The sequence below is a fragment of the Polyodon spathula genome, chromosome 58 (assembly GCF_017654505.1).
Source record: "Polyodon spathula isolate WHYD16114869_AA chromosome 58, ASM1765450v1, whole genome shotgun sequence".
NCBI classification, from domain to species: Eukaryota; Metazoa; Chordata; class Actinopteri; order Acipenseriformes; family Polyodontidae; genus Polyodon; species Polyodon spathula.
The window spans coordinates 772941-785253 of record NC_054591.1 but is presented as its reverse complement, the minus strand read 5'-3'; the positions used below and the strand labels follow the sequence as shown (position 1 = coordinate 785253).

Here is a 12313-nt window from a genome sequence, read left to right as displayed (position 1 = left end):
ACCTAGAAACAGATGGGAGTTTTTAAAACGTAAGGCTGTTCTTTCTAATTTTATTGAAAGAGTTTTGTCAAGGTTTTTGGAAGCATTCTAAATAGGATTTCTTTGCGGCTGCCCTCAATAAGCATATTTAATTATGTATATCAAGCTACTAGACTCATTTCTTTTCAAATTAACATAGCAATATGTAAAAGCTGCAGGTATCCTTGAGGTGTATCTTCAGCTTGGAGCGCTAACCTTCCCTTTTCTTTACATCCGATTCCTGCCCGTTCACACTGGACCCCAAAACTGTGCATAGAGAGCTCTGGTTGTCTGAAGGGAACAGAAAGGTTACGTGGAGGGAGAAAAAAACTCGGGGATATCCGGATTGCCCAGAGAGATTTGACGGGTTTGCCCAAGCACTGTGCACTGAGGGTCTGTTCGGGACTTGCTTTTACTGGGAGATCGAATGGAGCGGGAACAGTATTGGAATTGGAGTCGCTTATAAAGGAATCGACAGGAAGGGAGGTGCGGATTCCTGTTCCCTTGGGAGAAATGACAAGTCCTGGAGTTTGCTGTGCTTCGGTTCCAGTTACTCAGCCTTGCACAATAACAAAAAAACTGCATTCACTGCCTCTAGTTCCAATAAGATTGGAGTGTACCTGGACTGTCCTGCTGGCAGTGTGTCCTTTTATAGGGTTTCTGACACTGACGCAATGACCCTCCTGCACAGGTTTGAATCCACGTTCACTGAGCACCTCTATCCTGGATTTCTGGTTCCATGCTTTAATTCCAGTTTAAGAATCTGTCAGATACAATAAAAGTCTATGTTGCTGTAGTAATCATTTATTCCAAATTTATACATGTTTTAAAAAGCTGACGAATCAGGATGCCTGTTCTCAAGAAATATTACTCTGGTCTCTAAGCCTTTTTTATTGTCTTAATATCGGGCAACTGGCATAACTAAATAATGTTAAGAAAGTAATTATTTTTATCATCCTTAGTTTTGTGGAAGTGAAAATCTGGGACAACTTGAATTCTTCAGTCATTTATTGTACAAGAAAACCAAAAAATGAACTGCTTTCATAATTCTGGACATAGCAATAATTTCTGAAATAAAGACAAGTGGCAGAAATGTCAAGAGATAAAATGTAACCAACTGGTATGGTGTGTGGACTGGGAGCCAGGTATAGGGGAACCTGGATTCAAATCACCTGTGTTAGCCACTTGGTTACAATGTGACCTTGGGGTGAGTCTCTGGACCCCACGAGTCTCGGATCCACCTAGAAGGAACAGGTGGACCCCACTTGAAACGAGATGCATGTCTGTAAAGCTGTACAGTGGACTGAGAGAAGCTACTCCCATCAAACCTGACATTTTAGATCTCCACTTGTCGGCAATTGTTCTAATTAAATTAAAAAAAAAAAAACTATGCACAGCAAATCAGACAACAAGCTAAATTGTTCGTTACCACAAAAATGGTAAGTTTCTTAGATGCTACATTTTTTGGTTTTATAGAGCAAATGTTATTACAGAAAACAGGCATTAACCCTTTCAGTCCTGAATTATCTTTTGTCGAAATTAAGTTATATTCTTTAAAAAGGAACTCCTTTATTGACTGTACAATGAAACACTGTTTCTACACTACCTCAGACTGGGACCAGGGGGGTTCCAATGTGATTTCTGACAGCCTATGTTAACATACAGTGCTAAGAGACCTTGAGGTCCGAAAGGGTTAAGATGAGGTTCATTTGTTCTGAGGCCCGGTCACCTGGATTGTGTGGTAAGTGCTGGTACTGTACATTTTGTATTTGGAGCTGTTTAGCCTGCATGCTGAAGAAAATAATCTGAGATCATTAGAATTAGTTATACTCAGTAGCGTATAACACATAAATGAAATAACATGACTTTGCATAACTTTGAGTGCCCAGAGAAGCCCCTAATGTTCACATAGAAACGACACAGTGAGAACATACTGGGGTCAGTATATTCCAATGATGGAGTTCAGTCATATTTCACAGCCTGGCTTTCCAAAGTCAGTGTCCTTAATAATGATTAAAGACAGCTTTGAATAAAGTAAAAAATATCAACATAGTAAACAGTACAGTAACCACTTATTAGATATTAAACTTATTCAGAATTTTTTCATTAGCAAAATTATTTAAAAAAAATAAATAAATCTTTTGTCTCATATTATCCTCCTTCCTATATTGTTAATACCAGTGTCTATGTGCTCCTTAGTCTACAAATTCCCAATAGTAAAATATCTATAATTGCTAAAAACAGCATTTAAAAATCAGAATTGTTTCAATAGTTTTTTTCACTGAAAAACAAGCCAAGTTGTATTTACATGAAATATGTATTTGACTTGAATCGCTGATGATGTTCTAATTAAAATAAATATTGCCCCACATTTACTTTGACTTCTTTTTGATAATCTTTTTTTTTTTTTGAAAGCCAAAAAATATTTGTTGATCTAAATAAATTAAATAACCCAGTTTGTTAATTTCAGGCACGTTTTTCTACTTCACTTTGTCATAAGGCAGTGCTGTACGTGCACCCTTGTTCAAGCTGGGTCTACAACTTGTGCCGGTGTGCAGCTGAAATAGCAGGCAACCCTGCTCAACTCCCTACACAGCTAGCACAAATGGGCAAAGATAGCTGCCTTAAAATCCTCCTCTACATGTCTAGCGGCACTCCTAAACTTGTTCTACCTCTCATTCCTGCCCCTCTATAATATCAAATAAAATAGAACAACACTATCAATAGGCTGATGGGTTCTACAGCAGTATCCCGCTTGTTGCACAACCTTCCGTCTGAAGAGTTAAACATTGGTGCACCTTGAAATCTCTGTTTTGTGCTTACCACTTAAAGTGCTTTTACAAACAGGACTACAGTCCCCTACAACTGTTATCACTGCCTCCACAGCAGAAGTTCATCCAAATAAATAATGTGATAGGATCTGAAATGTATTTTTTCTGATTGATAATGTTCGTAACTCTACCAGTTAAGTAATTCCCTTACGTGGGCCCAGAGTTTGGTTATCCACAGATTGACCCCAAGATCTGTTAGATACTGGATCTCTGGGGTCAGCATTTTCCGGCAGAGTTTTCTGTGCTTCTTGTCAATGTTCTTCTTGAGGTTGTAGCCCAGGATGGACTTCTCGCCAATGGGCTGCCAGGGTTGCATGGCCAACTCCTGGATCCTTCCTGCCTCCACAGGCTGCCCCCCCTCGATACAGACCGCTGCCATCTCAGCGTTCCTCCGCTGCAGCTCCTCCACATCCCGGGCCATGCGCTCCCGCCCGTACGCTTCCACTTTCCTCCAGAAAGTGGCATTGAAATGGCGGTAGAGCTTCCAGTCGATCATATTCCAGTCGGTGGCCTGGCTGCGCAGCTCAAGACTCAGCCTGGACACCATTGAGTCCTTACGGGCGTTAAGCTTGAAGTAGAGCAGGTCTTCCATCTCCCAGCAGAGGGCCTCCTTGAGCAGGATCAGGGACTCATCGATGTGCTCCAGCAGCATGACCAGGAGGAAGCGCTTCTCCATCGCCTGGATGCTCTCATCCACCCGAGGGTCATCCGGATTGAGATTGTTGTCATACCCAAAATCGAAGAAGAGCAGGTTCTTGAGGTAGAAGGAGTTGAAGCCCTCTGGGTCATAGTAATGCCACGGGTCACGCAGGAACTCCGTCATCTTGTCCTCGGCCGAGATCTTCCAGGTCAAGGGGACCACGCCTCCAAAGTAGTGGAAGGAAGACTCGAAGAGGTCAGCCGGGTGCCGGAGGATTGAGAAGTAGACGGTGTCGGAAGGCAGAAGCTTGCGGACCTCTGGCTCATTGAATCGCATGTGGTTACAGATGATGTTGAAGCACATCCCTGGCCGGTAGTCTTTGACCTGGGTGCGCTGGAAGAGCGAGGGGTAGAAGAAGTCGTTTCGGCTCTCGGGGAACGCAAACTTGAGCCGATGCTTCTCTCCGAATCGGAAGAGGATGTTCAGGATGGTGCTGCTAGCCGTCTTGTGGGTCTTCATGAACATGACGTCTACCTTCGGCGTGCAAGCCCCACCCTGGGAGGCATTAGAGGCAGGAAAGCTGCGAGCGTGAGCTGGACGGTAAGCGCAGGAGTAGGGGACTGGAACCCTGATGAAGAGATAATGCATTTCATTGCAATGGGAGACCTTGCTCTAAAGCTTATGTTAAACTTCATTTCAGCAAGCCAGCCTCTTTCACTGTCAGAATACATTTTAATGTGAATAGTGGTTGATGATGTAACACACTAGCTATAGTGTGCAGGTTGAGTGCTAGCCAGAGAATGTAACTCATCATTTCCCCTTAAGATGTCAGCCTTAGGCAGGTGTAGCCTGGAGATTTAGCTTTCACTGACAAGGAGGGCAAGAGCTAAGCAGTGTGTTTCTAACAAAGAAGTACGATCTTCACTGTGTGCTACACACTGCCTGAATGTGAGCTTAGGATGCTAAGAGGTGGAAACACTTACTCTTGCACGTTTAACCGAACAGCAGGTGTCACGTAGGAGTAGAGCAGGATCATACAGCTGGTTAGCAGGGTGCCCAGGATCAGCCCTTTGCAGATTGATTTCCACTGCATCAACATGGTCCCGGGGTTACCTGTGGCAGAAAGAGAAAGGCGAGGATCTATATACTGCTTGTCCATCTTCAAATGAATCATTTACATAAAGAGCCCAGGGATGACAGCTGTAGTTCTTTTCACCACCGGATCTGCTCTTGTCAAAGCCCACTTTCTTGTCCTAGCCTCCCCGCCAAAGCTATTTCTGAAATATTTATCAGGTAACACAGAGATTAGATGTTCTTGCTATTCTACATGCTTATTAACAAAGAGTAAACTAGAGTCTTCCCAGCGACAGCGTGGGAGAAGTACAGGTGTAGAAAAGTGCAGAGCAGTTTAGAAGCAGTTTGAAAGCAGCTTGACCACTGCAGAAGAAACTAAACTTAAAAAAACAAAAAAAAACATGCTCTTCAAGCCAGTAATCTGTGACACCTGCATGATGTGGGAAATCCGAGAAAACCCAGCAGAGCTAAACCAAGTGTGCGTAAAGTGCCGCACCATCCAGGACTTGCATAAACTAGTCAGTGTGCTAGAAATGGAGCTGGAAGAAATGAGACAGCAACAGGATCTTGAGGAGCTGGCACACCCACAATTCATGGAAGTCTGTACCACCCCTAACAGACTGAAAGTCACAAGGGAAATAGAAGGTCAGAACAGCTGGGTTCAGGTAGGCAGAAGCAGGGAAAAAAATAAACTTCGTCAAACATAACCACCAGAAATCAAAACATCCAACAAATTTGAGCCACTTCAAAATTTTGATGAGCAAAACCAAGATCAAGAGAATGAAAGGAACAACATCCAGGACCCTTTTAACGGTGGTGGCCGACAGCAAAAAGAGGTCATGATTGTTGGGGACTCCATATTGAGAAACACAGCAAGTTCAGTTCGCAGTTTGGACCTCCTTACTACAACAGGGTGCTGCCTTCCAGGATCCTCTGTCACGCACATCACTGAGAACGTGGACAAGCTCCTAAAGCGAACAGGAGACGACCCGGTAGTAGTCGTCCACATCGGTACAAACAACATTGGAAGAGACAGGACTAAATCCCTGCAAAACAAATTCAGAGAGCTATATAGAAAATTAAAAGACAATACCAAAACTGGTATTTTCTGGGATACTGATGGCACCTTCCAAAGGACCATATGGACAGCTGGAAATAATTAATCTAAACGCATGGCTGAAGACGTGGTGCACACGGGAAGGCTTCATCTATCTTGATCATTGGACCACATTCTACACCGAGGACTATCTGTATAGACGGGACGGACTGCACTTAAATAAAAAGGGAACCAATCTACTTGGAGAAAAGATCCTCGAGCAGGTTCAGAAGCATTTAAACTAGAAAGGAAGGGAGACCACATCAAAACAAGGATAACAACTCAGGTGAAACAACCATTAAATGTATTTATCTAAATGCTAGAAGTATCAGAAACAAAATTCTAGAACTTGAAGCTACTGCACTAACAGGTAACTATGTTGTGATAGGTGTTACAGAAACTTGGTTGTCTGAGAGTGATGGGGACGAATATAATATTTGTGGGTATACACTGTATAGGAAAGACAGGCAGGACAGAAGAGGAGGAGGGGTAGCGCTATACATAAGAAAGTGTCTTGAAGCCCAGCTGTTAAACCTGGACAAAGAAAATAAAGCCGACTCAATATGGGTCAGAATCATGGACAAAACTTCAAAGGGCATAATAATAGGAGCATGCTATAGACTGCCAGATTCAGACGGCGAGCAAAATAATTTGTTATACAATGACATTAGAGATGTGTGTAGCAAAGGAGAAGCCATACTAATGGGGGATTTCAACTTCCACCAAATAAAATGGGAAAACCCGGTGGGGAGCACGACGGATGAAATTGAAATGGTGGAAATGACAAATGACTGCTTCCTAACACAATTTGTCAAGGCACCGACTAGAGGGGAGGCATGCCTTGATTTAGTCTTTTCAAATAACGAAGACAGAATAACTAAAACAGAGGTCAGAGAACCACTAGCAAACTCAGACCACAACATGGTCTCATTTTAAGTGCTTTTTAAAACCCCAAAAGTAATGACAAAGCTAAGGTTTACAATTTTAGAAAAGCAAACTATGAAGGTATGAAACAGAGACTTACAGAAGTAGATTGGAGTAAAATAGAGAAAACATCCACAGAAAAAGGATGGCTGTTCTTCAAAAATGTAGTACTAGAGGCGCAAAACAATTACATCCCTAAAGTAGACAAATCTAAATGTAAAACTAAACTGCCAAAATGGTTTAATAGATCAATCTTAACAAATATCCAGCGAAAAAAGGCACTTTACAGAGCGTTAAAAAGGAACCAAAAACAAAGTACACAGATAGAGTACACGGAACTGCAAACGCAAGTCAAAAAGGAAGTTAGAAAGGTCAAGAGAGAAATAAAAATGAACATTGCTAAGGGGGCTAAAAACAATCCCAAAATGTTTTTCCAATATTACAACAGCAAGAGAACATTCAAAGAGGAGGTTAAATTTCTAAGAGATACAAATGGCAAAATCATAGATGAAGGGAAAAAAAAAATAGCAAATATATAAAATGATTACCTTTCACAAGTTTTTACAAAGGAGGATACAGACAACATGCCTCACATGTCATCCAGTTCCTATCCAGTTTTAAATAACTTTAGCATAACCGAGGCAGAAGTGTTAAAGGGACTAGGAGCTCTTAAAATAAACAAATCCCCTGGGCCAGATGAGATCCTCCCAATAGTACTCAAAGAGCAAGAGCAACTCCCCAGTAATGTTGTTGAAGCTGACACCCTGGGATCCTTCAAGAAGCTGCTTGATGAGATTCTGGGATCAATAAGCTACTAACAGCCAAATGAGCAAGAAGGGCCGAATGGCCTCCTCTTGTTTGTAAACTTTCTTATGTTCTTGTGTTCTTAAAAGTACAGCCCTTGAAAGGACTTTCTCTGGAGGCCAATTACTGTACAGAGGACAGGGTCTCGCTCATTATGTTACTTCCTGTGTGCAACCTCCAGTCTTCCCCTCCAAGGATTAGCGTAGCTCTTTCATATCCATTGGGGGCGTGCTTCAATTAACTGGATCAAAGACCAAAAAGTGTGGCTGTATCCCTTGCCTGAGTCTACAAGAGCCCTCCAGGATAACAATTAAATTAGTTTGCTGCTCAAACCCAATGGGCTGTTGTTCTGTAAACTCAACCTGTTATTTTATTATATACTACCCTAGTACAGGTGTGTTGTGCACATGAATTGATGTCGTGTGATATAGGTGAAATGTCACAGGTGTCTGTCTCCAGCTTTATTATTGAGATGCACAAATACACTTGTACAGTTCCATCTCTGAAAAGATTTCAGAGAGAGGAAGCTTTCATTGCCGAACAATCCGACCGTTTATTCAGAACACCACAGCTTAAAGAAAGAAATGTTAAATCTGTATGAACGAATTGTTAACCACTTCAGTGCTGGTGCAGAATGCCTGCAGGCTGTATGCCTGCTATATGTCTGCCTTATGCGGTACGATCCATGCAAACACACACCAGTCCAGTATTTGGAAGAAGCTCTTTGCAGTTCATAGGGTTGCACTGTTTCAGTGTAATATGGAAGTGGTTTGCTGGTCTGACTATTTAATGAATTACACATTCCTGTAGAAACTGATATACAAGAAGGTAAATGAGTTGGACTGGTTGCAGGTAACCAGAGAGCAGGATGACCGAGGCACTGAGGCACTTATATGGCTTCCACTGCATTAAGCAGCAGCCTCCTTTCTCCAGTAAGAGCTGTTTGGACAAGGGGGGTAACTTGAATAAATCTCAGTAACTAAAAGAAAAAACTGGAAAAACAAGAAAACGGTGTTCGTATCTACAAGAACAAAATTCGAATGTAAACTCCAAAAGCCAAACAGATGCATGTGTGTTAAAACATCTTATTCAATTTAAAAAATAAAAATAAAAAAAAAACTACCTGTGGTAATCAGATAGCAAGCGGATTGTGAGTGCAGAGTCTAGACCCCAGCTTTGTTTCATTTCGACTCTGTTATTCACTCTTAATGTAATCTGATCTGCACACACATACTGCCGTTTCAACTCCTTGGAAGTTTGTTTGTTTCTCTGAAAGCTTCTAACTCTTAAATACATGCCTTGTCTATTCAGAGCGGTGTCAATCAGGTATTGTAAATATAATATATAATAAATAAATAAACTTGGATTGGATTATACCCAGCTGCAGTTCTAAATGGCTAGAAACTGATGAAATTAGTTTGAGGAAGTTTCAGTTTGAAAATTCATGTGCACCATGTAGAGTGAGTATAAGCATCTCTCATTGCAAATTTCAATGCTCTGCAGTGAATGTCGTTTTCCACAAGAGCAGCACAAAGCAACAGGGTAACCTACCCGCAATACCATTTATGGGACTAAATGTTCAGTTGAAAGCCCACTTTAATGGAACATCTTGACCTCATTTTTGAAATACAAAGACCAGAGAATGTCTTTGGGAATGCATGATTGTGCGCAGCTGTTTGTTTTTCTTGTAAAGTGAGAACACCCTGGCAATCAGTTCTAGCTCGTTTCCATTGATTCAGGGTATTAATGCCCTCGAGTGAATAAAACTGGTACATGCGAGCCAGTGTGCCTGCTTTCCCTCAGGCCCTTCTTTCCGTTCTTGCACTCAGGAGCACAGGGGTACGAAAAACCTACTTTCCCTGGCAAATGACCTGTTAGCAGATCCCCAGCATTAGTTAGGTATTAAACGTGGCCGAAGCATACTGCACATGTAATTATGGACTTCAACCTCGCGCAAGGTCAAACCTTCACATTTTAATTCATTAAAAACTAGACCTCTACCAGATATCTTGTTGACTGTCCAGTTTGCTTACGTTCCCTAAATGCGGTTTCAGCTGTGGACACACTCACTGACTCCCTTATTCGAGCCTTAGGTGTTATCTGTCCACTGTAGCCTAGGGAAGCACAATAAAAAAGGGGGAAAAGGCGATACAATTTTTGCTATGCCATTGTAAGAAAACACATTTTCAGTATTAGGCTGCAATACTGCGATATTCACAAAACGTGAAGGACCGTCGCCAACGAATGTTTTTTAATGTCCATTTCGATCCATCAAGTTTGCAGTTCAAGATATCTTTTTCTAAAGGTTTTAAAGAGGGTTCATTAGTTTGTTCTTGTTTTAAGGTAAGATCGTTTTTAGAAACACTTCTCTATAGCCTGTGAATCTCAGCATGCAGTTGCTCAAAAGCAGTCACATCGGAAAGAGATTTAATTCCCATTTCCACTTGCCTCCTGACATTCTCTTTAGTTTAATCAGAAATATATATATATATATAGTTTTTAAAATACGCTTAACAAAATGCAGTTGCTTTGTTATTTTGTCTGTTGTTTTCAGACCTTATTAAAACCGTATTTTTATTCCAATTTTCTACAAATGTACTCAATTGAGGGGCTCCTATATATGCAGATGCGTTCATTTACTGGCTAGTCCCTTACTTGAAAGATTAACTCCCTATAAATTACTTACAATAGCTTTTTGGTGATATGGTGGATCCAGTACGTTTAACTTTTTTCACTCTACAACAAGGTCAACGTTTGATTTAAAACAATCTATCATACCCCTTAAAGGAAAACCCTGCTATCACAGTAGCATTTTCCGGTGGTATTTCCAAGTTTGGAACATGTTTGACACAGCTGATATAGTTTTTGTCTGGATGTACAGTAGATTCACACACCCTCTACAGATACTGTACACATAAACATACCCATCTTACTCAATACATGTCCTATCTACAAACATTTCAGTCCACTATCAATAAATGCTCCGTCACAGATGCATTTACCTCCTACATTCTCACAGACGCGAAGTATTTGATAGTCAGTATATTAACAAGCAAGCACTGCTAGTATCAACTTCCACGAGAAAACAACTAGATGGAGTTACCTTGACATGCACAAATCCTTTGCTGTACAAAAATAAATACAGATACAAGGTCCGGTATTTTTGCCTGCCTTTCTGCTTCGTCTCCCTTTTCAGCCTTCCTGAAGAGCTTCTCGGCCGGTTTCTCTGTCAGTCTGGAGAGCGGCTGGTGCCCATGTGCATTGTGCTTTATGTCTGTGCTGGTCCAGTTCAGTCTCAGGGGGTAAGGGACTCTCCTCCTGCAGCAGGTGCGTCTCTGCAGCTCTTATTCCTGCCTCGCTCCTGGCTGCACCGCTAACACCTGCTCTCTGGCTGCACGCAGTCCTGCTAGGGAGGCTTGTGACGTCATGTGGAGCAGGGGACCATGCTCTTGTCATGAGCTGCGGCTCTGTGTGTAGAGGGTGGTGACGGGCAGGCTCAAACTGCTCCCACAAATGAGGCCATTCAGGTAGGGACAGGGGAGGGGGCATGCAGTGAGTTATAGCATAGACAATAGGATACATTTCACTAAAAACGAAAGGGAACAAATTTGTTTGCTCTTAGTAGCGTCGTCAAGCAGATCCCCTGGCGATTCTGCAGCCCAGCTAGAGCTTGAATGGAGCAGACTCTTCCAGCACAAAGGAGTTTTGCACAAAGACAACCCCACTATATAACTAATTAAACAGCTTCAGTGTCTAAATGGGGGGGCAGTTATGTAAACATGATATACCCATGGTGGGATTGGTTAGCTGGTCTGCTGTGTTGAGTTGGGAATGCGTTAGAATTTTTCAGAGGTCTACATTGCTGAAAAGGTTAAATGCCCCCCTTGTCTTCTAACAAATGTACAGAATCACTGTTAAAAAGGAGCCATGCATTTCAGTAACCATGCCCAGCACAGATAAACTATACCCTGCATGCTCAAACACCCTGTGGTAGGGCAGAAGCCCTGCACATGTAAATAAATGTATAATTTGTAAATATTATGTGTAATATTAGGTGTTGATTGTATTATTAATTCTCAATCAACCCTGGCCACGTGGTATTTAAGAGAGGCAGGAGCTGCATTGTGGGAGGAACTGTCTGGGAGAGGGAATATCACATGGAAGGTATGTTTGTTGGTGGTGTGTCTTTGTTTTCATGAAGGCATTACTCAGCTTGACTGTTTATGTTTAATTTGTATTTTTGTAAAAAAAACAAAACAAAAAAAAAAAAAAACTTTTTGTCTGGACCTGTGCCATTTCTTTTGTGTTTTTGTTTAATAAACATGCGCCCAGACACTTAAAACCTGCAGTTACTGTCTCCTAGTTTCTATCCATCCAGCCATTCTGCCACACATCCTTTTAGGGAGGTGACAGAAAATCAACTGGCAGTCAAATGAAGGCTGCAGGTAATGTTTACCCCTCACACTGGTTGATTCATCAACAAAAAAAAGGATGCAAAGTTGAATGCAAACATAAGAGTGATAACATGAAAATGTGTTCAGTTACTATAAAAAGCATAAGAGCCCAGTAAGGGCAACTCGGTTAAATTTTCAAAGAAAAAAGATTGAGCTTTGAGGTACAGCAACACAGTATAGTTTAGATATTTAGATTGTCTGCAGACAACAGGTAAAAAAGCATGAAGCTGAAATCCTGAATCTATTGTGTTCTCTCAACAAATCTCTTCTAATCCGGTGCCTAGACACCTCTGGATCTTTAACAGTGAGGAGAGTTTTTGTATGCTCCATGGAGGAAGGTGTGATGGCAAACGGAAAGCCTAAACATGTAAACACATTTAGATGTGGGCTAAAGTCTGCAGGACATTTGCACCAGTTTGGATGCACTGTAAACAATGTAATAAATACATTTGTACTGAAGGAGAACTTAAAG

General features: G+C 41.6%; 1 protein-coding gene across 1 annotated transcript; it reads right to left on the bottom strand.

Annotated features, from left to right (window-relative positions):
• Window positions 1-1008: 1008 nt before the first annotated feature.
• Window positions 1009-10897, bottom strand: LOC121307681 (galactosylceramide sulfotransferase-like). The gene is made up of 3 exons (XM_041239914.1): window positions 10491-10897; window positions 4473-4602; window positions 1009-4117 (listed from the first exon to the last, which is right to left on the bottom strand). The coding sequence occupies exons 2-3, from the start codon at window positions 4586-4588 to the stop codon at window positions 2977-2979; spliced, it is 1257 nt and encodes a 418-aa protein (XP_041095848.1). The 5' UTR covers window positions 4589-4602; window positions 10491-10897; the 3' UTR covers window positions 1009-2976.
• Between the last annotated feature and the right edge of the window lie 1416 nt (window positions 10898-12313).